The sequence below is a fragment of the Calypte anna genome, chromosome 20 (genome assembly GCF_003957555.1).
Source record: "Calypte anna isolate BGI_N300 chromosome 20, bCalAnn1_v1.p, whole genome shotgun sequence".
Taxonomy (NCBI): Eukaryota; Metazoa; Chordata; class Aves; order Apodiformes; family Trochilidae; genus Calypte; species Calypte anna.
The window spans coordinates 13,329,816-13,353,806 of record NC_044265.1 but is presented as its reverse complement, the minus strand read 5'-3'; the positions used below and the strand labels follow the sequence as shown (position 1 = coordinate 13,353,806).

Here is a 23,991-nt window from a genome sequence, read left to right as displayed (position 1 = left end):
TGTGTGTCCCCCCCAGCCCGGGGGGGTCTGGATGCGGCCGCGGGGCGCGGAGCGGTGGGGCAGGACCCGGCTCTAGAGGGGACAGGGACATCCACACGCAGGTACGCAGCCAGAGAGGAGGGGCTGGGGGGGACATTGCCATTTTTCAGCTTTTTCTGCCTAAAAGGGTCCAGTCTGGGGCCGGGGAAGGGGCCCCAATAGGCAGAGGGGGCTGTGAGGGGGGGGACATTCTGGGGGTGCAAAGCGGCGTGCGGGGACCCCTGGAGCTGGCAGGATGGGGGGTGGGCAGGTGACAGCATCCCTGGGGAGGGGTGGGATGGTGCAGTCCCCGTGTTCCCTGTGCTGGGGGTGTGGAGGTATGTGGGAGCTCCCTGCCTGCTCAGGGTGCACCAGGCTCACAGGGTTCTATGCCTTTAAAACGCTTTAGGGGGGAAAAAGGGGGGGAAAATGTGTGTGTGTGCTCTCCCCGTTCCTAAACCTCCCTTCTCCCCCAGCCTGGCTCTCACACACGTTCTGCTCTGGTCCCCTGCTCCCCCTTTGATCAGCGAAATCTTCCAAGCCTCCCTTTCCCTGGTGCTCCAGGTCCAGGCTGCTGCTTCAGGATGGACCCGCTCTTCCCTGCCCATATTTTGGAAGATCCTGACCTGAGGAAGCTGCTGAATGACTCCTCCATGCTGAACCTGAGCTTCCTCCCCAGTAACTGGTTCAACAACGGGACTGGGGACAGTTTCCTACCCCTCAGCATCAAGATCACCATCGTCGTGGTCTACTCCATCGTCTGCATCGTGGGGCTGGTGGGCAACTGCTCTGTCATGTATGTCATCGTCAGGTAGGACAGGAAGGGGGCTCTGGGGGGGCTGGGAGCAGGGCAAACCTTTTCCCTCTGGATCCCTGCAGCAGGGAAAAGCAGGCAGGCTCTTCCCTGGTCACTGCGATGTGCTTTGGAGGTAAGGATGTGGCATTGGGTTTATTGGTTTGGTTTTATTTGTTTTTCTCCCTTCCTAGGGCTGTGATGAAGGTTCCCACCAGCTTCCAGCTGCCCTCTGGTGCCTCCTAAAGTTTAAGCCAGAGAATGGAAGAGAGCGAGCAGATCTGCTCTAAAAAACAGAAAAAACAGAAAAAAAAAAGGCGGGGGGGAAGCTTTTATTTTATTTATTAATTTATTTTATTTTATTTCTGCAAACCACCGGGCAGGGAGCTGGATGTTCCTGGGCTGGAGGGGGAGCACTGGAAGCATCTCAGTGCCTGGATGTGCTGAATCTTTGGTGGGACCTGGTGGTCCTGTGCCCCAGCTGTGGCTGCAGGTGCTGCTCCATCTGGGAGCTGATGCTTTCCACAGCTGAACCTGGCTGCAAAGGAAAGAGCAGGGGTGTGTGTGTGTAGGGGGGGAAAAAATCACAAATGTAGCTCTCCTGACCCAACTGTGGCCATGAATCAGGTGTGATAGGATGCTGCAGGGATGAGGGCAACTCTTGCTGAAGTCAGGAGGAGCTTTGCAGAGGGACAGAGCAGGGAGCATGCAGCCAGCCTCCCTCCACATTGCTGGCACCTTAAGTGTCCCCATCTGGTCCTGCTGTGGTTCACACCCCTCAGTTTCCTGCTGGCAGAAACCCTTTTCCCCCCCATAAGTCCAAAATGAAATGAAACCAGTTAGTGAAACCACTGGGGCTGTGGACAAACCCCAGCAACCCCCTCCTGTACCTGAAGGTTCAGGAGAAAGCTTCCATTTTATGCAGATCCCTGGTGCAGGTGGATGCTGGCAGCACAGAAAAGAAGACAGCCTGAGTTGATTTTCTCCTCCAACAGAGGACAAAAAATGTTTAGCAGGTATTCAGACACTGATGAGATTAAGTCTGGCTCCTGCCAGGAGCCCTGCTGCTTCCAAAGCATCTTTCCCTTCAATACACACAACTTGGCTGGGAAAGATGCTGCAAAAATGAAGTCTTGGGTATTAGAGGCCACTGAAGAGTGGCTAAATCTGTGACTGTTCCACAGGCTGCCTGTCCAGGCTCTTCCTGCCCTGCAGTTTGTGGCAGGGAGAAAAAATCAACCCCAGGGAGATGGAGAGTGAAGGTTTGTGGTGCAGCAGTGAACGTGTGGGTTTGTTTGGTGTAGCAGCAATCACTGGAGTAGGGATGGGGGCTGTGGGAGCAGGGAGGCTCTGGGAAGGAGAAGTCCTTGTCCCATGGTGCTGTAGCTCCCTGGGAGTCAAATGGACACAGGGGAAAGGAGCTCATGCCCCGTGCATCAACCTTGGGTGTGGGGAAGGAGAAGCCTTGGCAGAAGTCTCCTCCTTGGCTGCAAAGGTCTTGTGGGATGTGGGCAGCAGGACTGGATTCCCCAGGGCTCTGACCAGCCAGACACCAAGGGAATGAATGTCCCACACTGGCCAGGTCAGGGGTGGATGTGGGACATTCATTCTGGGGGGGCCACGTTGTCAAATTGGTGGCTTGTGCTCTGCTTCTTTATGGCTTTGAGACCTTCCAGGTGGGTAAATGGGACCCAAGAAGAGAAAGTGGGATTTAGCCCTGGAGTTTCCCCTGAGACTTAGCTTTTTCTGTGTGCTCTGGTTTTACTGGTTCTCTACAAATGAAACCTGCACACAGGTGTCCCCACCACCTCCCCTCAGCCTTTTCCACTTCTTCTTCCTCTTTCTCCAGTAAATCCACAAAAGAGCCAAGGGAAGTTTTAAATACTTGGGTACTCTCTTGGTTTTATTCCCCCAAAGTTTCCAGGTGAGCCTGGTGGGGCCACTTGAATAATGTGTTTAATGTGTTCTGAGGAAGTTCTGCCTGAGCTGGGACACAGGGAGGAGAAGCTGCTCTTGCTCTCCATCAGCACTGACACTGAATTATACCCAGGGAAATGCCCCTTCATGCTTTGGTGAGTAACTGCAACTCTTGGTAATTTTGGCCCAGGATTTTTCTCTCCTTTCCCTGCCTGTTAAGCTCAGGAACAGCTTTGGTGACCAAGTGTTCTCAGCATCTCAAGCTCTCACCCTGCAGATTCACACAGAGCTGCTGAAGTCGTGGCTGTTGAGGACTTCTCCAGCAGTTTTTCACCCAGAACTGGAGGTTTTGGTGCTTCTGGGCTTCATGCTTTAAAGATCAGCTTTTGGGGGCTGGGTGAATGTTGGTTGCTGGTAAGATAACACGAGGCTTTGGGACTCTTAGTGATAAATCTCTCCCATTCATGGAAAAACCACTGGGAAACCCTCTGTGCTGCACCTCTGACATCTCTAGGCATGGTGCACCCTACAAAAGCTGTGGTGTTGGGTTTTTTTATTTATTTTTTTTTTTTATTTCCATGCTTTGATTTCACCAGGGATAACCAGACTTTAGCATGCTGCACAGCCCACAAGAAACTGGGGTATTATCTTCCCTAAAAAGCTCAGTACAGTGATGCAGACAGTAATTGCTTCCTGTTTAAGAGGGAGCTGGGAAATTCAGAGGCTCTAATATCAGCACTCATCAGAAATGGGAGGCATCAGGAGGCTTTGATTTTTGTTCCTCTTCAACAGCTTTTTGCAGCACCCAGGGAAAAGTTTAAAATCTCCCAGCATCTCAGACACAAAAAATAAACCACAACCCAAACACAAAGCCTCCTCTGGGTTTTCCCCCCTCTCTTGTAGAACCCAGCCTCCACCTCGATTATATTTGCAGTGATTTAATGTTTGGAAATGATAAATTTATGGAGACAGGCATCATGTGACTGTCAATCCCCTTCTAGTGCTGAGCAGCACTAATTGGATCAGACTGAGAAGGGCTCTCATCAGAACATGATTTCCTGGACAGTAAAGGGCCTTTTGTGGCAATCTGCCTTCTCTTTGCCTTTGTTCTGCTTCTTGCCAGTGGAGATAATGCCTTTCCCCCTCCTTCTCCTCTGCTCTTTGCTCTCCTCTGCATGGATTTCCTGCTCTGCTTTTTCATGACAAACATTTAGGGACGTGGTTAAACACGGTAGAGTGAGGTTAATGGTTGGACTTGATCTTGAAGATCAGTTCCAAGACAAGAAAGTGGGATTTAAAAGTGGAATTTCCCCTGGATCTCAACTTTTTCTGCCTCATCTGGTTTTACAGGTTCCAAACAATCCTGTTCTGTGGTTTTAAGGAGTTTAACAGCACGAGGTAGGGAGGATGGGGGGAACCAGACTGCTGAGGTCTCTCTTATTTATGCTGGGTGCCTGAAAACTTTGGGTTTAGGAAAAAAAAAGTGGGAATGTTCTGTTTTTTCACTGTCCATGGGGTTGGATGAGCCTTGGGGTTGGAGGTGAAGCTGAGCCATCCATGGGAGCAAGGAAAACATTGCTGCAGGGATGTCACAGCCCCCCTGGAAGGGACAAAGGACATCAGACACCTTCTGGCCCACAAAGTCCCCTTTCTGTTCCCCTGCTCCATGGTGCTGCTGCTGCCATGCTCAGCAGGGATGATCTGGAGGTGTTGGTTCTGCTTGCCTGGATGGATCAGCATCCCATGGGAATGCTGCCTCAGCTCTAGGGCACTTCTCCCCCTCAGCAGATCTCTGGCAAAGTGCAGGGGATGCTCAGCTCTCCCCAGTGTAAAAACCCAGTTTCAGAGGAGTTTGAGCATCTGTTTTAGCTGCAGGTGAGGGCTGCTGGGTCCTTGCACTTTGATTTCCTGCTTCCAGGTGAGGCTTCAGGAGGTTTGTGGTGGGGATGGCTGCACCAGCCCTGATTCTGCTTGGGAATCTGTGGCTGTCTCTGAGCCCAGGGTGAGGGCAGCTGCCTGCCAGGAGACAGGGAAAATGAAGTTAATGATGGAATTGCAGAGATGCTGATCTCTTAATAGAAAGCTTTTCAAGGGAAGAGCCTTGACCAGATGTGTGTCTCGGGTCAAGTGGTGTGGACCCAGCAGACACCACTGGGGCCACCTGAGACCTCAGCTCTTTCCAGATCTCCCTTTTTTTTCAGTTTTTCCTGGCAAAAAGAGAGAGAAAAGACAATTGTTGCAGTTTGTAGAGAAGGGAAACCCAAGCTAAGGGCTCTGTGCTGTGCAGAGGGAGCTGGGGAGGGAGGAGGAGGGGAGCAGGAGGGTGAGCAGAGAGCAGCTCTGCAGGGTCCTAGTTTAGGGCTTGGTTTGCAGTGGGACTGGGTTCCCAGGTGTATTTTGGAGACTGGGCAGTTCCTGGGAGCAGAGGCAATGTTTTGGACATGAGCAATTCACCAGAAGTAGATCTGTGATGTGTGAAGAGGTGAGAACATGTTGCTGCAGGATGGGTGCAGGCAAACACCCTCCTCAGACCAAGGCACCATTCCTGGTGGCCTTGTGTCCTCTTTGGCTTGGGGACCACCCTTGCCAGCCCCTGGGCAAGCTGCAGAGGCTTTTATCCAGCAGTCTCTGCCCCTGGCATGGCAGCAATCAGGTCCATGCAATGTCCCCAGAGAGCACCTTGGGGATGGAGGCATCACCCAGGCACTGCAGTGAGACTCAAAGGGCAAGAAAATCTCCTGTCCCCAAGCTGGGGGACAGCTGCCTGCTGGCAGCTCCTGAGCCCCTCTTGGTCTGTTCCTGTCCTACCAGGTTATTAATGGGTTTTTCTGTGGCTGTGCTGCTGGCTGCTTTTGCTGCAGTGTCTGGTTCATGGTCCAAAGAGATTTCAGTTTGTCATCCTCACATTTTCGGTTGTTTTTTTTTCAGCTTCTCTCATCTTGTTCTGTTCTTTTTCCTTTTTTTTTTTTTTTTTTCCCTGATCTGTTGAACCCTTAAGAATAAATTGTCTTGAACTGGGTAATTTTTGGATGAGGAGGGCTCTGAAGTGGTGATCAGAACAGCAGGGACACAATGAGCAGGGTGTGGGTGTGTGGCTGTGGGGGAGGACACACAAATCATGCTGCTGTGTGCCAGACCAAAACCCAGCTTGGCCCAACCTCTGGGCTGGTGCAATCTTCCCTGATCCTTTTCTGCTGTTTTGCTTCCCTGGGTGTATCCAGGGAGGATGGCAAAGGCTGTCACCCAGGTTGGTGGGGTGGGGATGGGGAGCTGCTGCCCAAGGTGAGCAGCACTGCCTGCATCCTGCTGAGCTGGAGCTATGGGTATGAAAATCAAGAGGCAGAAGGTTGCTGGAGATAATGCTCGTGGCTTCCTGGGGATGAAGGCTCTGCTGGTCCTTCGTCTGGGGCATCCCCAGCTGCTCAGTGTCCTGCAGCCTCCTGGGAGGTGGATGGGAAGGAGGGAGGGATGCTGAAACAAGTTGGCAGCTCATCTTGGGGCACAATATCCATCCTGGGACACAATATCCATCCTGGTGAAGAACATCTTTGACAACAAGATGTCAAAGCCATGCACATGGGGGCTTCCCACCCATTCCCTCCTCTCCCAGGCTGTGATTCCCCTCACTCAGCACAGATTCCCCCTGGGTAACGCTGCAGAAAATAAGAAAAAAAAAAAAAAAAAAAGAGAAGCTGAGTGCTGAGCCAATATCCAGGATATCCAGATGTTTTTCCACTTTGGCTTCAGGAGCAGGAGAGCAGAGCAAAGTGATTACTTTAGTGAGAAAGGTGGATGGAGACTGAGCCTGTGCAGAGCTGCTCTGTGGGAGATGCTCCATTAGGAAATTGCCTCCGTGACCGTGGCTCAGCAGGGACCTCGTGTCCTCTGCAGAGGCCATGGGTTTATCCACAGGCAGACTGAGCTGTGGGGGAGACCTCCTAAAGCCCAAGAGTTTAATTTGTCCTTTTTTTTGGTGCAGATTAAGAAAGAGAACACTCCCCTGGAGGAAAAGAATAAGAGGTTAATCCACAGAGAAGCGATTAATTGATTTTTTTAGTTCGTACTGAACATCCTGAAAATGTTTGGGAACATTGGTTGGGATGATGGCTCTCAGGGTGCAGGAAAAGTGGAGGTAGAAGTAATTAACCAGGTGTGAATTAATTTTCCCCACCTTTCAAGAGGATAAAAATCAGCCCTAAAGCCCACCTGAAGGTGGGGTGAAGGAGGTAAGCAGTGGGCCAGCATGGGAGAGAGCAGGGACAGTGGCTCTGCTGTCACCTCCAGGAGGGGTAAAGGGGAAAAAACCCCAACAACTGTAATTTTTTTCAGTTTGACAGTGACCAAGTTGCCCATCATTGCTCAAAAACACGATTGTTATTCCTCCCAGTTACATCATTAAAAGCAATCAGGGTTAGAGGCATGGTGATGAATTCCCCTTGTGTGAAAAGATGATTTATGTTAAAGCAAAGTGATTCCTCTTTCAGGGCAGTCAGTTGATGGGATAAAAGTAGTAGAGGAATGACAAAACCCCTTTGAAGCAGTGCTGGCTTGTGACCTTGTCCCCAAACACCCTCTTTCTTTGGAAAGAGCCTTTGTGATGTTTTCATTTCTGATTCAAACCTCATTCCTCCCCAGTTTTCAGCTGCCACTGCCCAGGGATGCCCATCTTGCCCATGCTCACATCAAGCAGCCTTTGGCTATGAAACTGCAGAAAATGACCCACCAGCTTCCCCCTGGGCCTTCCAAACCAGCTTAGGGGCAAAGCTCTCACCAATATTTAAAATATTGAAGCTACAGATGATGCAAACCTGGAGCAGCCTTACTGAAGTGTCACTTAGCCAGAAGTCCAGCCTGAGCTGACAGCCTCAGGCTTTCATGGTCCCCATTTACCCTCTTCTTGTTTCACTTCTGTCCATGAAACTGCTGGTGAGGGCACTGTTGGTGTTAAGGTAGGAGCTGGGCTGTGCTGGGTGTGATGAACGCATGGAAGCTGAAAGGAAAAGGTGGTGGTTAATCTCTTCTTAATTAAAAAATAATAATAATAATAATAAAAAAAATCTTAATCAAAACCCCCACGGTGTCTCCTTCCCCAAGCAGCAGGATGTCCTCCTCAGTGTCTAACCCACAGGGATCAGGTGAAGGTCCAACCTGGCTCCTTCTGACATTTCAGATTCACCAAGATGAAGACAGCCACCAACATCTACATCTTCAACCTTGCCCTGGCTGACACCCTGTGTCTGATGACCTTACCCTTCCAGGGTACAGACACCTTCCTGGGCTTTTGGCCCTTTGGCAATGTCCTCTGCAAGATTGCCATCTCTATAGACTACTACAACATGTTCACCAGCACCTTCACCCTGACCATGATGAGCGTGGACAGGTACATTGCCATCTGCCACCCCATCAAAGCCCTGGACATCCGCACACCCCACAAGGCCAAGGTGGTCAATGTCTGCATCTGGGCCCTGGCTTCTGTCTTTGGCATCCCTGCCATGGTGATGGGATCTGCAGAGAATGAGAACAATGGTCAGTAAGGATGTACCCAAAGGGGCTGGGGGGGTGTGGGTGGCCAGGAGAGCCCCTGGGCTTTGGGGATCCACTGGGAAGGGATCCTGGTTTCAATCGGTGGGGTAAAGGTGCTGGAACTCTTTCCTCTTTGCCTTTGCCCCTCTGTGTCACTGCTGCTGCTTTTCCAGCCCAAAGCAGCCCCAGGTGCTCTGCTCCTTGGCAGGGCTTTGCTGATCTTCCTTCCCCTTTTTTTGTTTTTTTTTTTTTTTCCCTGCCAGAAATCGATTGCCTGATCAAACTGCCTTCACCCGTGGATTACTGGGATCCGGTGTTTGGAATCTGTGTCTTCCTCTTCTCCTTCATGATCCCTGTGCTGATCATCACCATTTGCTACAGCCTGATGATCAGAAGGCTGAAGAACGTCCGCGTCCTCTCGGGCTCCAAGGAGAAGGACAGGAACCTGCGGCGCATCACCCGGATGGTGCTGGTGGTGGTGGCTGTCTTCATCATTTGCTGGACCCCCATCCAGATTTTCGTGCTGGTCCAGTGCTTGGGGGCCAAGGCAGAAAGCGAGCTGGAGTTGGCCATCTCCTGCTTCTGCACTGCCCTGGGCTACGCCAACAGCAGCCTCAACCCCGTGCTCTACGCCTTCCTGGATGAGAACTTCAAAGCCTGCTTCAAGAAGTTCTGCTTCCCCACCGCCTTCAGAACCGAGCTCCAGATGTCCAACAGGATGTGCAGCATTGCCAAGGATGTGGCTTATGCCTGCAAGAACTCGGAGGGGACTAACAACCCGGCCTGACTAGGCATGGAAATACCCATGGTGGCTGTCGCCCAGCAGAGTCCGACCACCCCCACCTCAGAACTGACCCAGATAACAGCCCTTTAGCAGGACCTGGGGACTGAGAGGCCAGGAAATAATTTTTTTTGGGGGGGTTGAGAAACCCAGATCCTGCAGGAGCAGAGGGTGCAGACCGAGTGAGCCTGTTTGTGTCTTCAGTTCCTCTGCATCCTGCACCGAGGAACCTGCTTGTGATCAGCCCTTGGACTCCTGGTGCTTTGCAGCATCACTGAGGAGTGAGGAACCAAGGGTTTAAAGCAGGCATTGCTTCTGGGACTCTTTAACACTTTTGCTGCTGGGAGACAGACAAAACTATTTAATTTCTTTTTTTTTTTTTGATCCTCCCTGAGCTGTTTCAGGAGGTGGCAGCTCCCTGGACTCACCAGGCAGAGGTTTCCCTCCTGTGGGATCACTCCTGAAATTCGACTTTGCTGGAGCCAAAGTGGCAGCAGCCATCAGACAAAAAAACCCCAGCAACCCCAGGATGAGTCAGCTCAAAGGGAAGGATTCAGGGAGGGACAGGAGGGAGCTGGAAGAGGAATTCCAGCTGCCCTGAGCCAGCAAGACAGAACCAGGAGCCTGGGGAAGGACCACATCAGCTCCTTTGGATGGGATCTGAAGTAAAAAAACCCAGGAGAAGGGAGGAAGGAGGTGAGAAGGGACTGACCAGACTGACAAATGCAGCTGAGAAGAAGAGGAAGGAAAAGAGGGGTGAAATTCCCACCACTCCTGGTTTCTATGCTGCTATTGCTTTTCTTTTCCAGCCTGGATTTCCAGTGTGAGCCTGGCCAGGCTGTGTCTGTAAATACTCATCTCTCATGCTGTAGGGACAGCTCCAAGGTAGGATTTCATCTTGTCTGGCATTCCTGGGGGAGCTTCCTCAGGGAGAGGAGGGAGGAACAAAGTGGCCTATAGGTACCTGTATTTATGGAGAGGGGAAAGCTCTTTTGGAGCAGTCAGGATGGCAGCTCCTCCAGGAGACACTTCAGGGGCAGCCTGAACTTGCTCCCCAGGAGGTCAGTGGTGCACTTAACCATCCTAGAGGTGGTTTCTTGTATTTATTTATTTATTATTTTTTTTTAAAAATGAAATGAGATCCGTGATGCTGAGAGAGCTTGGGGGATGCTGCTGAGGGGCCACCCCTCCTGCCAGCCCTAAGTTGATTTTCCTCTTATCTGGCTAAGGAAATGCTTGGTCATTTCATTGGATAAAAAAGCATCCCTGAGGTGTTTAACCCCTGAGAGCCCTCTGTGCTGATGGGGACAGCAGAATTGTATTCTCTCTGTAGCACAAAACCCTGGGGAGATCTCTGGGGGGCAGTGGTGCTGATGGGGGAGCAAAGCAATGACCTCCAGTTGGAGATGGGAGCTCAGCTCCAGCCTGGGAGCTGGGGCAGCATCACCTGCACTGTACAGACTTCATGTGAATAGATTCCTCGTGCTCTGGTCTATGGGATTCTGTATTTTTAATGTGTTGGTTTGCTGATATTTTAATGCTGTCGTGTTCTTTATATCTATGCTGTATAAAAGAATCTGGTGTTATATTTCTATGTAGAGTGTTTCCCTTAGGGATGGGTTTAAAATACAGATGTGATTCCAGTGTCCCGTATACAGGACCCAGATCCCTTGTAAACTGCTCAACCTGGGAGAGTTTTCATGCTGAATTAACACTGGATTGGGAATCTGGAGGGACAGCAGAGCCAACTTTGCAATTAGTACTTCCCCTGTATAGAGGAGGGGAGGAGGAAATTCTGGGCACTTTAAGCACTTTGCAATGGATGTTTCTCCCCAAGCACTCACCAGGAAATCTCCTACAACCCCTGAGGGTGTGAAGAAGAAATCCCCCAAGACCCACAGTGCTGGCAAGCTGCATCCCTGCCCTAGAAAAGGTGAGTTTGGGGGGGGGGCTGTGCTGTGGGTGCAATACCAGGATGGGTCAGGAGGCAACCTGGGGTCTTCTCAGTCCCTTGGGTTGGGTCCAATGGTCCATGGAGCTGGGAAGTGACTGCCAGGTCTTTCTTGCAGTGAACAACCACCTTCCCTTTGGAGTTCTTGGTTGGGGAGGGTTTTAAATAGAGTTATGTCCTCTGAAAAAAAAAAAAAATATACCAGTGTCTGGCGTTTTTTTAATAAGGGTTTTATTATAATGACTATGCTGCAAGGATCTCACATAATCAAGTATTCAATAAATGTGTGTTTACTAAGCTTTTGGGTAACTCTGTGGCCTTTGCAGTGGCTGTGTTTTGGCATTCTGTTCAATGCTCAGTGGAGTCTGCTAGAAGAAGAGCAAGAAAAACCTGAAAGCAAAAGCTTTATTGTTCTGTGCCTATAGAGTTAAAGGCTCATGGCTGGCTGGCTGGCAGCCTGAGGCATGGGCTGTTTAATTCCTTTCTGCAATGGTGAAGTTGGGATGGTTTTTACAATTACTGTCGTGTAAATGAACATTTCTTCCGTGGCTACTTGTGTGCTTTAATAAAGGAAAATAAAGGAAGGAAAAAACAAACCACAACCAAACCCCAACACCTGTACTTTGACTGATATCTGGAAGCCTTGGCTGTGCAGAGCTTTCAACCCTGGCCCTGTGAATGCTCACTGCTGAGCATCCCATCCCTTTGCACTGAGGTCACTGGGAACCTTTGGTCTGCAGGAAACCTGGGAACAGAAGATGTGAAAATGCTGGAAATCTGGGGCTTGGAGGTGAGTGGGAGCTGCCTGCACCCTGAGCAGGCTGCTGCCTTCCCACTTATTCCTCAGATATTTCCCAGGAGTTTTACAGGCTCAGGCAGGGGTATGGAGGACAAGGAATTGCAGACCTGCTCTGAACACCAGGCTGGATGAGCCAGGGAAAGGTGCAGTAAGGAAAGTGCCTTCTCTCTGCACAGAGATCAATATTCCTGCCCGGGCAGGTAAATACCAGGAGAGTTTATTTTATTAGCAGGAGTGATTTTTTTTTTTTTAAAAAGAAAGAAAGAAAGAAAGAAAGAAAGAAAGAAAGAAAGAAAGAAAGAAAGAAAGAAAGAAAGAAAGAAAGAAAGAAAGAAAGAAAGAAAGAAAGAAAGAAAGAAAGAAAGAAAGAAAGAAAGAAAGAAAGAAAGAAAGAAAGAAAGAAAGAAAGAAAGAAAGAAAGAAAAGAAAGAAAGAAAGAAAGAAAGAAAGAAAGAAAGAAAAGAAAGAAAGAAAGAAAGAAAGAAAGAAAGAAAGAAAGAAAGAAAGAAAAGAAAGAAAGAAAGAAAGAAAGAAAGAAAGAAAGAAAGAAAGAAAGAAAGAAAGAAAGAAAGAAAGAAAGAAAGAAAGAAAGAAAGAAGAACTGGTGGGAAAAAATGGAAATCTTTATTTCTTGTCTAGTTCAGTTAATTATAAGTACCCAGGGGTGAGTTCTTATAGCAAAACCATAAAGCAAAGTGCTTTATTCAGTATTATGGGATTTATTAATATACTCAGTGCTCTCCCTCCTGCTGGGCTGGACTCAGCTGCTGGAAAGGCTGAGGAAAGGCTGAGCTGGGGGCTGGGCTCAGCTCCCTGGCTCATGGCATTGGCAAAGCTTTGGTTTTGGGGGATGCTTTGTCACATCTCCCTCCCTCTCCCCCTGCCCAAGCTGTTGTCACCCGACAGCTTCCCCCCAACACCACAAATCATCCTTTCTAAAGGCAGAAGGCAGAACTGACACCTCCTCTGGAGGCTGGAGGGGTTTTTGCCATGGGAAGGACTCACCTGGGGAGGTGCTGGGTGATCCTTTCCCCTTGCTGAGGGTCACAGATCCCAGCCCTCTGGCTGATGAATTGGCTTTGTTCCTTTTTCAGCACCCCGAAGCCTGGATAAATTGCATGGCAGAAGGAAACAATCAATACAGAGAGCAAGGTGCTGATGTATCTTGGCAACCCTGATGCTAATCAGCCATGTACACCCACTGGGCTCCTCTCTCTCTCTCTCTCCCCTCAGGCAGTGCAGGGAGGGAGGGATGCTGGCTCTGCAGCCCTGGAGGATGCACCCAGCCCTTTCCCTGCTGCCTTTTCTCCTCCACACCAGCTTTCTGCTTCAGCAACCCCCCAGAAATTCACCAAGCACTCCCTGGTGTTGAAAGTGCCCCATCTCCACCACCAGCTGGGATCTCCCCTGGGGAAACCTCTGGCACCTTGAAATCCTTGGGGTTTTGCTCTTCCTGTGCTCAAGCTGCTGGAGGAGCCTGCAGGAGCAAACCCCATCACTGGCATGGGGCAGCATTTGGGGTTGTCCTGCCTGCTGAGCAGGTTGGATCAGCTGTGAGCCCATCTAGCACGGCCTTACACAATCCCTTGCCTCCTATTTTTTTTCTGCCTTGCTGTCAAATCCTTCTGCCCTCTGTAGCACCTGAGATCTGGGTGGGAAACCCTTTCTGCAGAGCCTGTGCCCAGCTAGAAGTGGGAGGCCTTTCTAGCAGCCCAATCCTGCAGCAAAAGGTGGTTTTCCTCCCATAAATGTTCCTGCTGGGAGGGGTTGTGGCTCCTGTGCAGATGGAGAGCATCCAACCCCCCCCTCCAGGCCAGCAGCCAGGCAGGATGGGCAGGAGCCAAGAGCAGCCCCAGCCCTGCCAAACACCAGCTTTCCAGTGCAGTGAAAGATGAAGCTGCAAGAAACCAAGCAGGAAATCCCTTCTTTTCCAAGAAAACCACTGATGGAACTTACATCTTCCCACAGGTTGGTTTTTGGGGGCAGGGAGGGGGTCACCTTCCTGCTGCCCATGGAGAGGAGACCTGGGATGCTGTGTCCATCCCAGCAGCACTGATTTCTCTGGGTGCTTCCAGCCTCCCATGGGCAGTGAGTGCTCCCCAAATGCTGATTTATTCACTGCTGGGAAAGAAAAAAAAAACCCAGCTCTGTAGTCAATATGAAATGGAGATGAATGGCTTTTAGCTTGGATTCCTCGTGTGAGATGAATCCCCTGTTGTCATCTGGCTGTTTTCAGTGCATTAACAGCAACTTCTCTGCCTGCAGAGCTCCTTTGGTCACAGGGTTTGGACTTTCCCCTCTTCTCTGCCTTGCTCTCCTCTTGCTTTGCTTAACCCCAGAGAAAATCCCTGGAGAGAATCCCTTGCCTCCAGGGCTTCAATCTAAAAGAGCAGCAAATGAGCCCAACCCTTGGTCCTGGGGTTTCTCCTGCATTCCTGTGGCAGGAACCCCACCTGGGCAGCTCTCCCCACACTTTGCTTTGGCATCTGCACTGGGGTTTGGCTTGAAGAATTAATTTTTGTCTTTTGCTGAGTATTCTGTTGTCCCCAGCCCCTTCTGCCAGGGAGTTTTGCCCTCCAGGATGGTGTCCATGGAATGGTGGCCCTCATCTCCCTGGGCTGTGAGCAGCTGGGATGGAAGGAGCTTGATCCAGAGGCAGAGAGGAGGCTGCTGCAGAGAACTCTGCTCCCAGCCCCAGAGTTTCCATCTGCACTGGGCTGAGTCCCAGGGGAGGGTTTGGATTTATTAATTCCCACCTCCTGATCTCATCTGAGGGTTGGGTTTATCAAACTGAATCCTTATTTCTCCACTTTCTCCAGCTGGAGTTTTGGATGGGGGATGATTGAAGCCTCAGAAGCTCCAGAGGTTTCTTGTCCTTCAGGTGTGAGCAGAGCAGGGGGGGCAGTGGGGTGATGGGAGGTGATGGAGATGTGCAGAGGTCCCAGTGGAAGGAATTCCATCTCTGGAAGCCTGGAAATGGAGGCAGCTGCCTGCTGTAGGAAGTCTTGGAATTCCCCCTTCCCATGTGGGATGATGGGGGCAGCACCCAGAGCCCCCCACCCCAGAGGAGGACACAGATGGGAGCCCCCAGCAACCTTTGGGGGGGCTTTTCCAAGCCTTTGGGGGGGCTTTTTCACTTTTCCAAGGAAAAACTCTCCAGCCTCTCTCCCTGTTCACCCAGTGAGCACCAGACTTGGCTGTAGGTGCTTACAGGAGTGCCTGGTTTTTAGCTAGACCCCAAATATTACTTTATTCTAAAAGGGAAAATAGCCACTGAAGAGCCCTTGAAGCTTCAGGCTGGTGCCTAATTCCCCTCCAAGAGGTTTGTTGGATAATTGGGATACTTTTCCAAGAGAAAATAGAGCAATTGAAGCTGGTAATTAAAAGCTATGCAGACAGCTTTGATCTTTCCCTCTGCATCTCCACTTACCAAAACCAGATGCCAGCCAGAAACTCTTGGCAACATTTACTGTCACTGTTCTTTACCTTTAAATTAACTCCTCTTCTCCCCCTTCCAGCAAAAGGGAGGTGAGGGGAAGAGAAATCTGGGAGGTGACCTGTGGCTTTTCAAGGGGGATTTCTTTGGAAAGCTTTTTATTTACTTTTTTGAGGGTGCCTGTGACTTCCTGATGACAGCAAGTGTGAAGCTCCCATGGAGGCCCCAGAGCTGCCCTGGAACAAGAATTTATCACCCCAAAAACCACCTCCAGGCTCAGCCTTGGCTGCAGGGGTGGTGTTGATGAGGTAAAACCCAACACCATCCATCCCAGGCATGGAACAGCAAGATGCCAGCACTGTGTCCCCAAGGCCCAAGGAAGGTCCTCAGATGACCTCTGGCAGGGACCCCAGCCTGGGGGTCCCTTCTCTCCAGCAGCAGGTGGGTTGCCAGACTTTGAGAAGACACCAAATGGGGCTGTTTTCTCCCCAAACCAGCAGTCAAGCTGGAGAGTGGGAGCCCCAGTAGCACATTAGCACCATCGTCCCCAGTGGAGGTGACACCCAGGGGCTCCCAGCACCCTGTAGGCAGCAAGATGAGTGCTGGGGCTGTCAGGCTGCACAGAAAAGGGACAAATCCTCACTCTCAGATTGCTTTTTAGCACTTTCTTCCAGCAGTATCTTCTGCTTTATGTCTTCTGTATTCCAAGGTTTCGCTCGTCCATCTTTAATCTCCTTTTTCAGCCACTTATTTTCCCCATCCTAAGGCTGCTTCTGAGAGCTGGGCCTTCACCTCTCATTGAGGTATTTTTTTTTCTTTTTTCACCTGAAATCGTGACCAGCAGTAGGAGTGTAAGTGCCTGGGATTTAGGGCATCCTGGGGGAGCAGGCTGCAGCTCAGCTGGGGTGGGGACAATTGATTTCCCCAGCTCCCCCTTGCTCTGCAGCAGGGAGACTTCAAAAAGCCAAAGCAATTTCTGTTCCTTGCCTCAGATCTCAGCTCCCTGACTTTAAAACCTGAGCTGGCAACCTGAGCCTTGTGCCTGGGGTGGAAAGCAGCAGCTTCTCCTTCTCCCAGGGGTGATGAAGCAAAGTCTTGCAGGGCTCTCAGCTGGAAGTGATGCTCTTCCCTGGAGAGGAGCTCAGGGCTTCCCCTCTGTGCTGCTGCAGAGGGAAGGAACAAGTGGAAAACCTCCAGTTCCTGCTGTATCCAGGGAGCTGTGAGGTTACCTGGCACCTTTGCACTCATTAAACCATCCCAGACTGTTCCAGAAGGAAATTCCCTGGGCTTTGGGGCTGAGCTGCTCTCCCTGCCCTATGTACAGGCAGTGGGGAGGGGGTTGGGAGCTGTGTGGGTCTCTGCTCCAGCCTCCCCCCACCCTGCAGGGATGCTTGGTTTAAAAAGGGATTTATTGGGTGAATTTAAGCAGATTTATCTCCCCTCTTCCAGACTTTAGTTTTGTCTATGTCCCTCTGCCAGGCAGCCCCAGCAGCCTGATGGGATTCCCATGAATGAGAAGGGTCAGGAGGTTTCCCCCAAAGGGAACCTCGTGGATGAGTGGGGAAATGGCCTCTCAAAGGTGGGTTCTGCTGGCCCAAGAGCAGCCTGGACATGGGGTACCACGCTCAGAGGCTCTGCCCAGACAGGGACAGCCCCAGCTCACAGAATCATTGAGTGCCAGACGGGTTTGGGTTGGAAAGCAGGGATAGGGCAGGGACACTTCCCACCAGCCCAGGTTGTTCCAAGGCCCATCCAACCTGGGATGGAAACACTTCCAGGGATGGGGCAGCCACAGCTCCTCAGGGCAACCTGTGCCAAGGGGCTCAGCACCCTCTCAGGGAAGAATTTATCCCTTACATCCAACCTTACATCTCCCCTCTTACAGTTTCAAGCCAGTCCCCTTTTTTCTATCCCTACATACCCTTAGAAACATCCCCTCCCTCCCCAGCTTTCATGGAACCTCCTGAAGCCCTGGAGGAGCAGGAGAGGATGAGGATGGGAATGGGGATGAGGATGAGAATAGGGATGAGGATGAGGATTGGGATGGGGATGAGGATGAGCAGGGCTGGGGCTGTGGCGATGCTGAGCAGAGAGTGCCCCTTAGTGCTGCCGGCCTGAAACACAGCGACCTGCAGAGCGCCGGAGGAAACCTCGGCCAGAATGAGGTCCTGAGCCCCTCCTGACCTGGCAGCCCCCGGGAGGGAGGAGCCGACACCGACGGTCGCGATTTGAGCATTTCCCATGGAGAAGAGCAGGGCTGGGGGCGGGATGCTGCGGGAAGAGGAGGGGATGGGGATGGGGTTGGGGCCCGGGATGGGGGATGAGGATGAGGATGAGGATGGAGATGAGGATGGGGGATGAGGATGGGGATGGGGCTGCTTGTCCTCCCGGATGAAGCTGAGCTGAATGCCTGATGGGAGGTTAAGGAGAGAGGGAGCCAAACTCTTCTCAGTGGTATCCAGAGGCAGGACAGGAGGCACAAAGTGAAATATTGGGATTTCCATTGAAATGCAAGAAAGAAAAAGAAAAAACCTTTCCCGGGGAGGGCAGTGAAGTGCAGGAAGGGGTTGCTCAAAGCTGAGGGGTCTCCATCCCTGGTGAGATTCAAACCCAAGTGGTGCTGGGCAAGCTGCTCCAGGTTTGAACCTGGCGTTGGACCAGGGCATCTCCAGAGGTGCCCCTGACTTCGTCCCCCCTGGGATTCTGTGACACTTGTGACATTTTTTTCAGAGGTGAAAAGCTCCAGCAATGACACTGGCAGGTCTGGAAGTGGGTGACAATAATTCAAAAGGTCCTTTCCACCTAATGAAACCAATTAGTTTTTCCCACCTAATGAAGGATATTGCCTTTCCTACACCCCTAAGGCCAATGAGCAGTGACACTGCAGCTCACCGGGCAATTTACGGCTGAGATGGCATCATTAGAACCAGTTTTCTGCACTCTGAGAGGTTTTTCCCCTCGGAGAGCCCATTGCCAGCAGGTGGCAACCAAGCTAAAGCAGTGGGTGGCCACGCTGCCCTCCTGGGCTGGGCTGCTCCAGGGGCTCACACAAACCCCTCTGCACTCCTTCATCTGCTCCTGGCATCTCCCTCCTCCCCTCCCAGGGTCTGTCGGGACCCACTGGCATTTACCCAGCCCAGCATCTGCTGTCTGTATAATCCCCAGTCCTCCATCTCCCAGCTCTCTCCCCTCTTCTCCAATTATTATTTTTTTTTTTTGGATCATTGGATCCCTCTCGAGGGCCTTTAGCACCCTCCAAGTGGAGCTGCTCTCTTCTCCAGGTGCTTCCTACGTTCCTCTCCTGAAATTAACACCTTTAATGCAGAGAAAGCAACACAGGTGATCCTGTATTCACAAACCTCTCTTTTTTCAAAGGGAACCCTGAAGTTGCCACCCTGATGGACTGAAGATTGCTCATTTTGGTGTCAGTGAGCACTGGGAGGACTGAATCACCCTCACCTGAGGCTCCCACCCACACCCATTGCTCCAGGACCCCATTTAAGCTGAGCCCTGGAATTTACCCCCCCCTGCTTGTTGGAGGATTATCCCTAACCCTGAATTCTGGAGGTTCCAGCCTTGTCTTCAGCCCTGCATTTTGGATACATCTGGTATGTGTGGTACCATTGGTCTCTGGCTTTATTTTCTTTTGTTTTCTCTGCTTTGCATTATCCTGCTGGAGTCTGGAGAGGTGCTTGGGGGTCTGGGGAAAGCTGGAGGGGAAGATGCTAACCCAAGGCAGCCTCCCTTAATCCAGGGATAGACAGACCCTACAGGGATTAAATGGGGGCAGAATAAGCTTTTCAGAGTCCTGCTCTCCCCAAAGCCCTCCCAGAGCCCTTCCTGCTGCTTCACCTCCTAGGACAGGGACTGGAGGCAGCTTGGGTTTTGGGGAGGGGGTCACTGGCCCTGCTTTGTGCTTTGTTCCCCCAAAAACCCATTGGCATTTACCAAGGTTCTAATAGGGAGCCAGAAAAAGGGATCTGGGGTACATGTGCTGGCCCTGGAGTTGGGAGCTCACTGCCAAGAAGGGTTTTTTTTATCTGCAGTGTGTGCTAGGGGTTTTCTTGTGGCTTACAAAGCAACTGAAGTTAGTGATAAATCTGTTATCAATATTTTATTTTACAGTAGGTAGAATGCAATATATCTAGCAGAGACGTGGGACAAGTAACAAGCTTTCTCTGGTGAAAGAAGGACCAGTCTCTTTTTTTTTTCCCCATGAGCTTTATTTCATGAATTGCTCTTAAATAAATAAGTACTGGATACTCCACAGGAACAACGGGTTAAAAATAATTTCTAGCACAAATTCCCACTGTTGCTGTATCATTTGTGAGGTGTTTTGTTTACCACTGTTTTTTTATGACCCAAATCTTCCTCTTGGTTTAAATTTAGCTTGTGGTACCAGTCCAGGAAAGAGGGGATTTGGGAGGGGGGGATGGAAAAGAGATCCCTCAAAACCAGTCATAACACAGATAGACAGAGCCATGGGCATGGAAAGGGTTGGTTTGCTTTTCCAAATAGTCCTCTTGCATCCTCTGTGCTGGGAACCTCTGCTCCATGGAACAATTCCCAAATACTGGAGCTCCTGAGGGAAGCTGGGCCCCAGCAGATGGCAACAAAGAACCACGTGTGGGAGAGTGAAACCTCAGAAAAAGGGAGCTTGGCTGCCCTGGATCCTTCCAGGGGTGAGCTTCATCCTAAGAATATAGAAATACAACTTGGGGAAGGAGCAGGGAGAGAGAAAATGCAAGAGTGGCAAGGGAGCAGGAAAAGCAAATCATGGGGGTGAGGATGATCAGCAGGCACAAGAATTGGGTGGAAATGAAAGGAAAGATGTTGTGTGTTCATTTGCCACCCCTCCAGTCTGCAAAGGGGCCCCAGGAGGGAAGGGATCTTCTAGCCCCAAGCCAGTGTTCAAGAAGTTCTGCATTCCAGCATCTTCCGGAAGCTTTTCCGAAAACTGTCGTCCAGGAAGGCGTAGAGGAAAGGGTTCAAGCAGGAGTTGGCATAGCTCAGGCTGGTGATGAAGTAGGATATACCAATGACCATGGAGGTCTGGGGCAAGTCAGTGGTCAAAGCCACGATGGTGGCCAAGTGGAAGGGAGTCCAACAGAAGAGGCAGACAGCCAGGACGATGAAAACCATCACGGTGACTTTCTTCTTGGCTTTGTCCAGGGCTTTGGCGTTGGAGTTCAGGTGCATGTTCCTGAGCCTGTAGAGCATCATGGTGTAAAGGATGCAGATGGTGGATACTGGGATGGCAAAGCCAAGGATGAGGGTGTAGATCCTGCTGGCTTTGAACCAAAACCTTTCGGGCTTGGGGAAGTTGAGGCCGCAGCTCTTGATCTCCAGGTCGTCCACGTAGACGTTGGCAAAGATGATGAAAGGGAGAACTATGATGGTGACCAGGATCCAGATGCACAAACTGACAATCTTGGCTGCTCTGTAGGTACGGTGTGGCATCCTCTTGGACCTGACTGTAGCCAGCACGACCAGGTACCTGTCTATGCTCATCATCGTTAGGAAATAAATGCTGGAGAAGATGTTGTAGTGGTCTATGGAGAGGATAACCTTGCAAAGGACTTCTCCAAAGGGCCAGTAGTGGAGGAGGTGTTCAGCAATATTAATGGGCAAGACAAGTGTGAACAGGTCATCGGCTATAGCAAGGTTCAGGATGAACATGTTTGTCACAGTCTTCATCTTGGGGGCTTTGAGGATCACGTAGATGACAGCGGTGTTGCCTGTGAGCCCAACAGCACAGATCATGGAGTAAATCACAGGCAGGACAACGTAGAAATCAGCTGCCTGCTCTTGGAAGGTTAAGTTGAGCTTCATGCTGTTGTCCAGGTAGCAGCTGTTGCCTGCACTGCTGCAGGAGCTGTTCAGAGCATCCCAAAAAGAGCTGTTGCCCATGCCTGCTGGTCACAGCCTTCCCCAGGTGTCACTGACAGCCTTGCCAGCCAGAAGGGAGAGCTTTTGGCTGTCTAAGACACAGCTGCTCTCATTTACAAGTGGGTTATTTCCCAAGAGTGGGATGTGAGGCAGCAAGGAGCATCTAACTTACCTCTCCTGACCTCCACCATGGCAAAAAATCAGATTTTTTTTTTTCAAAATAACTGAAAGATTCAGAAGACTCCACGAACAAAGCCACCAAGAATTAGAGCTCTCTCTGTATGCTGAGCAACTCTTCCCTCCGAGAGCATCCTGGTGAGCTGTGGCTTTCCAGCGTGGAGCAGGAGTGTTGCCAAGTGTTTAATTCTTGCCTTGCTTTGTGTCAGAGTTCAGACTCTTCACGGGCTGAGGTTTTCCAGGCAATGCAGAAGTGGCCAACACGGCATCTCCCTCCTGCCAGGCTCCCCTAGCAAAAAAAAAAAATAAAAAAAATAAGGGGGAATGGGGGAGGAATGATAGAGTTCAAGGAGTATTTAGAAAGCTAAGGGTTAAAGAAACTTAACCCACAATTAGAGGAACTCTTTCTCTGAGGGTTATGATCTTGCTCGAGGTGGCAACCACCCCAACTGTGGGATGGGATGGGCAGAGGTGGACAGACAAAACTGTAAATCTGAAAAGTTCAGGGTTATTCAGAGAGAAGAGGGGGAAGGAGGGGGGGGCAGTGGGGAGAGAAGCACTCTGAGAGCAAATTCCTTTTAAATCCACTTCAATCACCCCAAGAATCAGCCCCTTTGTTCTCACCTCGGGCACTCGCTGTATCCCTTGACCCCAACTTCCAAGAATTCCTCTGCAGGGAAGGAAACCAAAACAACCAACCTGACCCCCCCCGGGAAGAGCAAATAATCTGGCAAGCAGCCCCCAGGCTCAGCCTGCCTTCCCTGGAGGTTTTTATTTTATTTTATTTCATTTTCTCTGCCCGGGGCTGAAGTGTCCCTTACCTGGCCACCGGCTCTGCTGCCTCTCCCGGCTCCTTCTGCTCAGCTCCGCGGAGCCTCCGCTCCCTGCTCCGGCTTGGAGGGAGGGAAGGATGGAAGCAGGGAGGGAGGGAGGGTCTCTGGGATGCTGACGTTTCCCGGCTTTGCAATCCTATCAACATGTGGTGTGCATGGCATGTCGGAGCAATTAGCACTTGTTCCCACCGGGGTAGAGGTGGGGGGAAGGAAAAAAGAAAGAAAGAAAGAGTTTTGGGGTTTGTTTTGGTTTGGTTTGTTTTTTCTGGGATGTGGTAGGAGCAGGTGATGCTCCAGGGATGAAGGAGGTGGTGAGGGGCACAGGCAGCACCCAGGGCTGTGGCTGGCTGAACAAGGGCTGTGGGGACAGGGGGGTTACACTGCTTCCCTAGGGGATGCTGCCTGGGATTAAAGGCAGGGGCACAAATGGGGGGTGGGAGGTACACAGCATGGTAATAAATAAATAAATAGAGGTATCTTGCCAGGTTTCTGCTCGTCTCAGCTGCTCTGGAGGTGCTCAGATGTTTTGGTTTTTGTTTTTTTTTCCCCAGCTTGGGCTCTGGTCCAGCTTTGGGAATGCAGTTCCATCCTTCAGGGGAGGTAGGAGTTCTTTGTCCCAATACCAGGTGAGGGGAGGTGGAGATGGAGATCCCCCCTCAGCAGAATCTGTCATTCAACAAGCAGCTCACCTCGTAGCAAAGAGCAGTGTTTGACTTAATTCCTCTTTTGGGGCTCTTTACCCCTTTCTGGGAAGCTTGCTGTGCCCTGGGAACTCCTCAAGGCCCTGGGTACAACTCTTGCAAAGATTTTCTGCCTCTCAGCCAAAATTTGGCCAGCCATTGGGCTGAAGCACAATTAAAGATTGATTAAACTTAAAGAAGATGTGTAGGGATGATAGGGATGATTTTTCTTCAGATGAAAACCACCCAGAGCCTTCCTCTTGCCCGTTTTGGGAATGCTGGCACAGTTTCTAAGTGGCTGTAAGGGAAAGGGAGATTTGATAGGTCTGCAGGGGGAAGGCAGTGTTCCAGGAACTGCTGTTGATGTTGTCAAAGAGAGAAAATACTGGAAGACAGAGGATTTCAGGAGAATTTGATATCGAAGTGACTGAGCAGGAGCTTTTCCCCTGAGCAAAAGGATCTGAAAGTGTTTGTTCTGCATTGAAAATGTTTCCATTGTGCCTTAGGGGAGAGTCTGGGAGAGTTAAAAAGCTGGAGGGTTTGTTTGTTTGTTTGTTTTTTTACTTGCCAAACTCTCTTCTCTTGGAAGTGGCTGTCAGGCTGCCCCAGCCAGTAGCTGTGTGCCCAGGTACCTTCTGGTTTTGGACATCATTCTAAGAGGATGGGAGCTTGGAGGCTGGCCCTGCATCCCTCTCCAGCTGCCTGAGCCACCTTCTCATGACCCATAGTGATCCCAGTCCCCTCCGTGCCTTCCTTGGGATGTGTTTGATTGAAACACACCTTGCCTGGTGTGAGGAGAGGGATTTTTGTCTCTTTTCCACCCCCAAGATAAATGCCTGGTGTTTTCTGAGCTCTGCTCCTCTGACCCTTCCCACCTTGCTTTGGGGAGAGCCACTGCAAAGAGATCAAACCCCCTGCATGAAACTGGGGGGCAGTGGGAGCCCCTCTCTCAGCAAAGAGGAAATCTGTCCCTGGTGTCACCTCTGGGTCCCAGCAGAGCTGGGGGCTGAGCACCAAGGAGCCATACTGGGTGTACTGGTGTGATGTGAGACTGGAGGGAAGGCTCAGAGGAGGTTTTATTCATCTTGCTTTCTCCAGCTCCAGGCAAGGTGTGTTCTAATCAAACACATCCCAAGGAAGGCACAGAGGGGACTGGGATCACTATGGGTCATGAGAAGGTGGCCCAGGCAGCTG

At 50.9% G+C, this 23,991-nt stretch overlaps 2 protein-coding genes across 2 annotated transcripts; one reads left to right on the top strand and one right to left on the bottom strand.

The window, feature by feature from the left end:
- The first annotated feature begins 591 nt into the window (after positions 1–591).
- OPRL1 (opioid related nociceptin receptor 1) lies at positions 592–9,048 on the top strand. Its single transcript, XM_008497793.2, has 3 exons — positions 592–829; positions 7,899–8,254; positions 8,515–9,048. Exons 1-3 carry the CDS (start codon positions 603–605, stop codon positions 9,036–9,038), a joined length of 1,107 nt encoding a protein of 368 aa, XP_008496015.2. The 5' UTR covers positions 592–602; the 3' UTR covers positions 9,039–9,048.
- A 10,358-nt stretch (positions 9,049–19,406) lies between these two features.
- Positions 19,407–22,193, bottom strand: NPBWR2 (neuropeptides B and W receptor 2). The gene is made up of 2 exons (XM_008497956.2): positions 22,106–22,193; positions 19,407–21,573 (listed from the first exon to the last, which is right to left on the bottom strand). Exon 2 carries the CDS (start codon positions 21,126–21,128, stop codon positions 20,130–20,132), a length of 999 nt encoding a protein of 332 aa, XP_008496178.1. The 5' UTR covers positions 21,129–21,573; positions 22,106–22,193; the 3' UTR covers positions 19,407–20,129.
- Between the last annotated feature and the right edge of the window lie 1,798 nt (positions 22,194–23,991).

Excerpts from the sequence above, each read along its gene's own strand:
- OPRL1 (XM_008497793.2), top strand. The coding sequence starts at position 603 with ATGGACCCGCTCTTCCCTGCCCATATTTTGGAAGATCCTGACCTGAGG. Across the intron at positions 830-7,898 it reads GTCATGTATGTCATCGTCAG|ATTCACCAAGATGAAGACAG; the intron begins GTAGGACAGGAA and ends CTGACATTTCAG. Across the intron at positions 8,255-8,514 it reads TGCAGAGAATGAGAACAATG|AAATCGATTGCCTGATCAAA; the intron begins GTCAGTAAGGAT and ends TTTCCCTGCCAG.
- NPBWR2 (XM_008497956.2), bottom strand. The coding sequence starts at position 21,128 with ATGGGCAACAGCTCTTTTTGGGATGCTCTGAACAGCTCCTGCAGCAGT.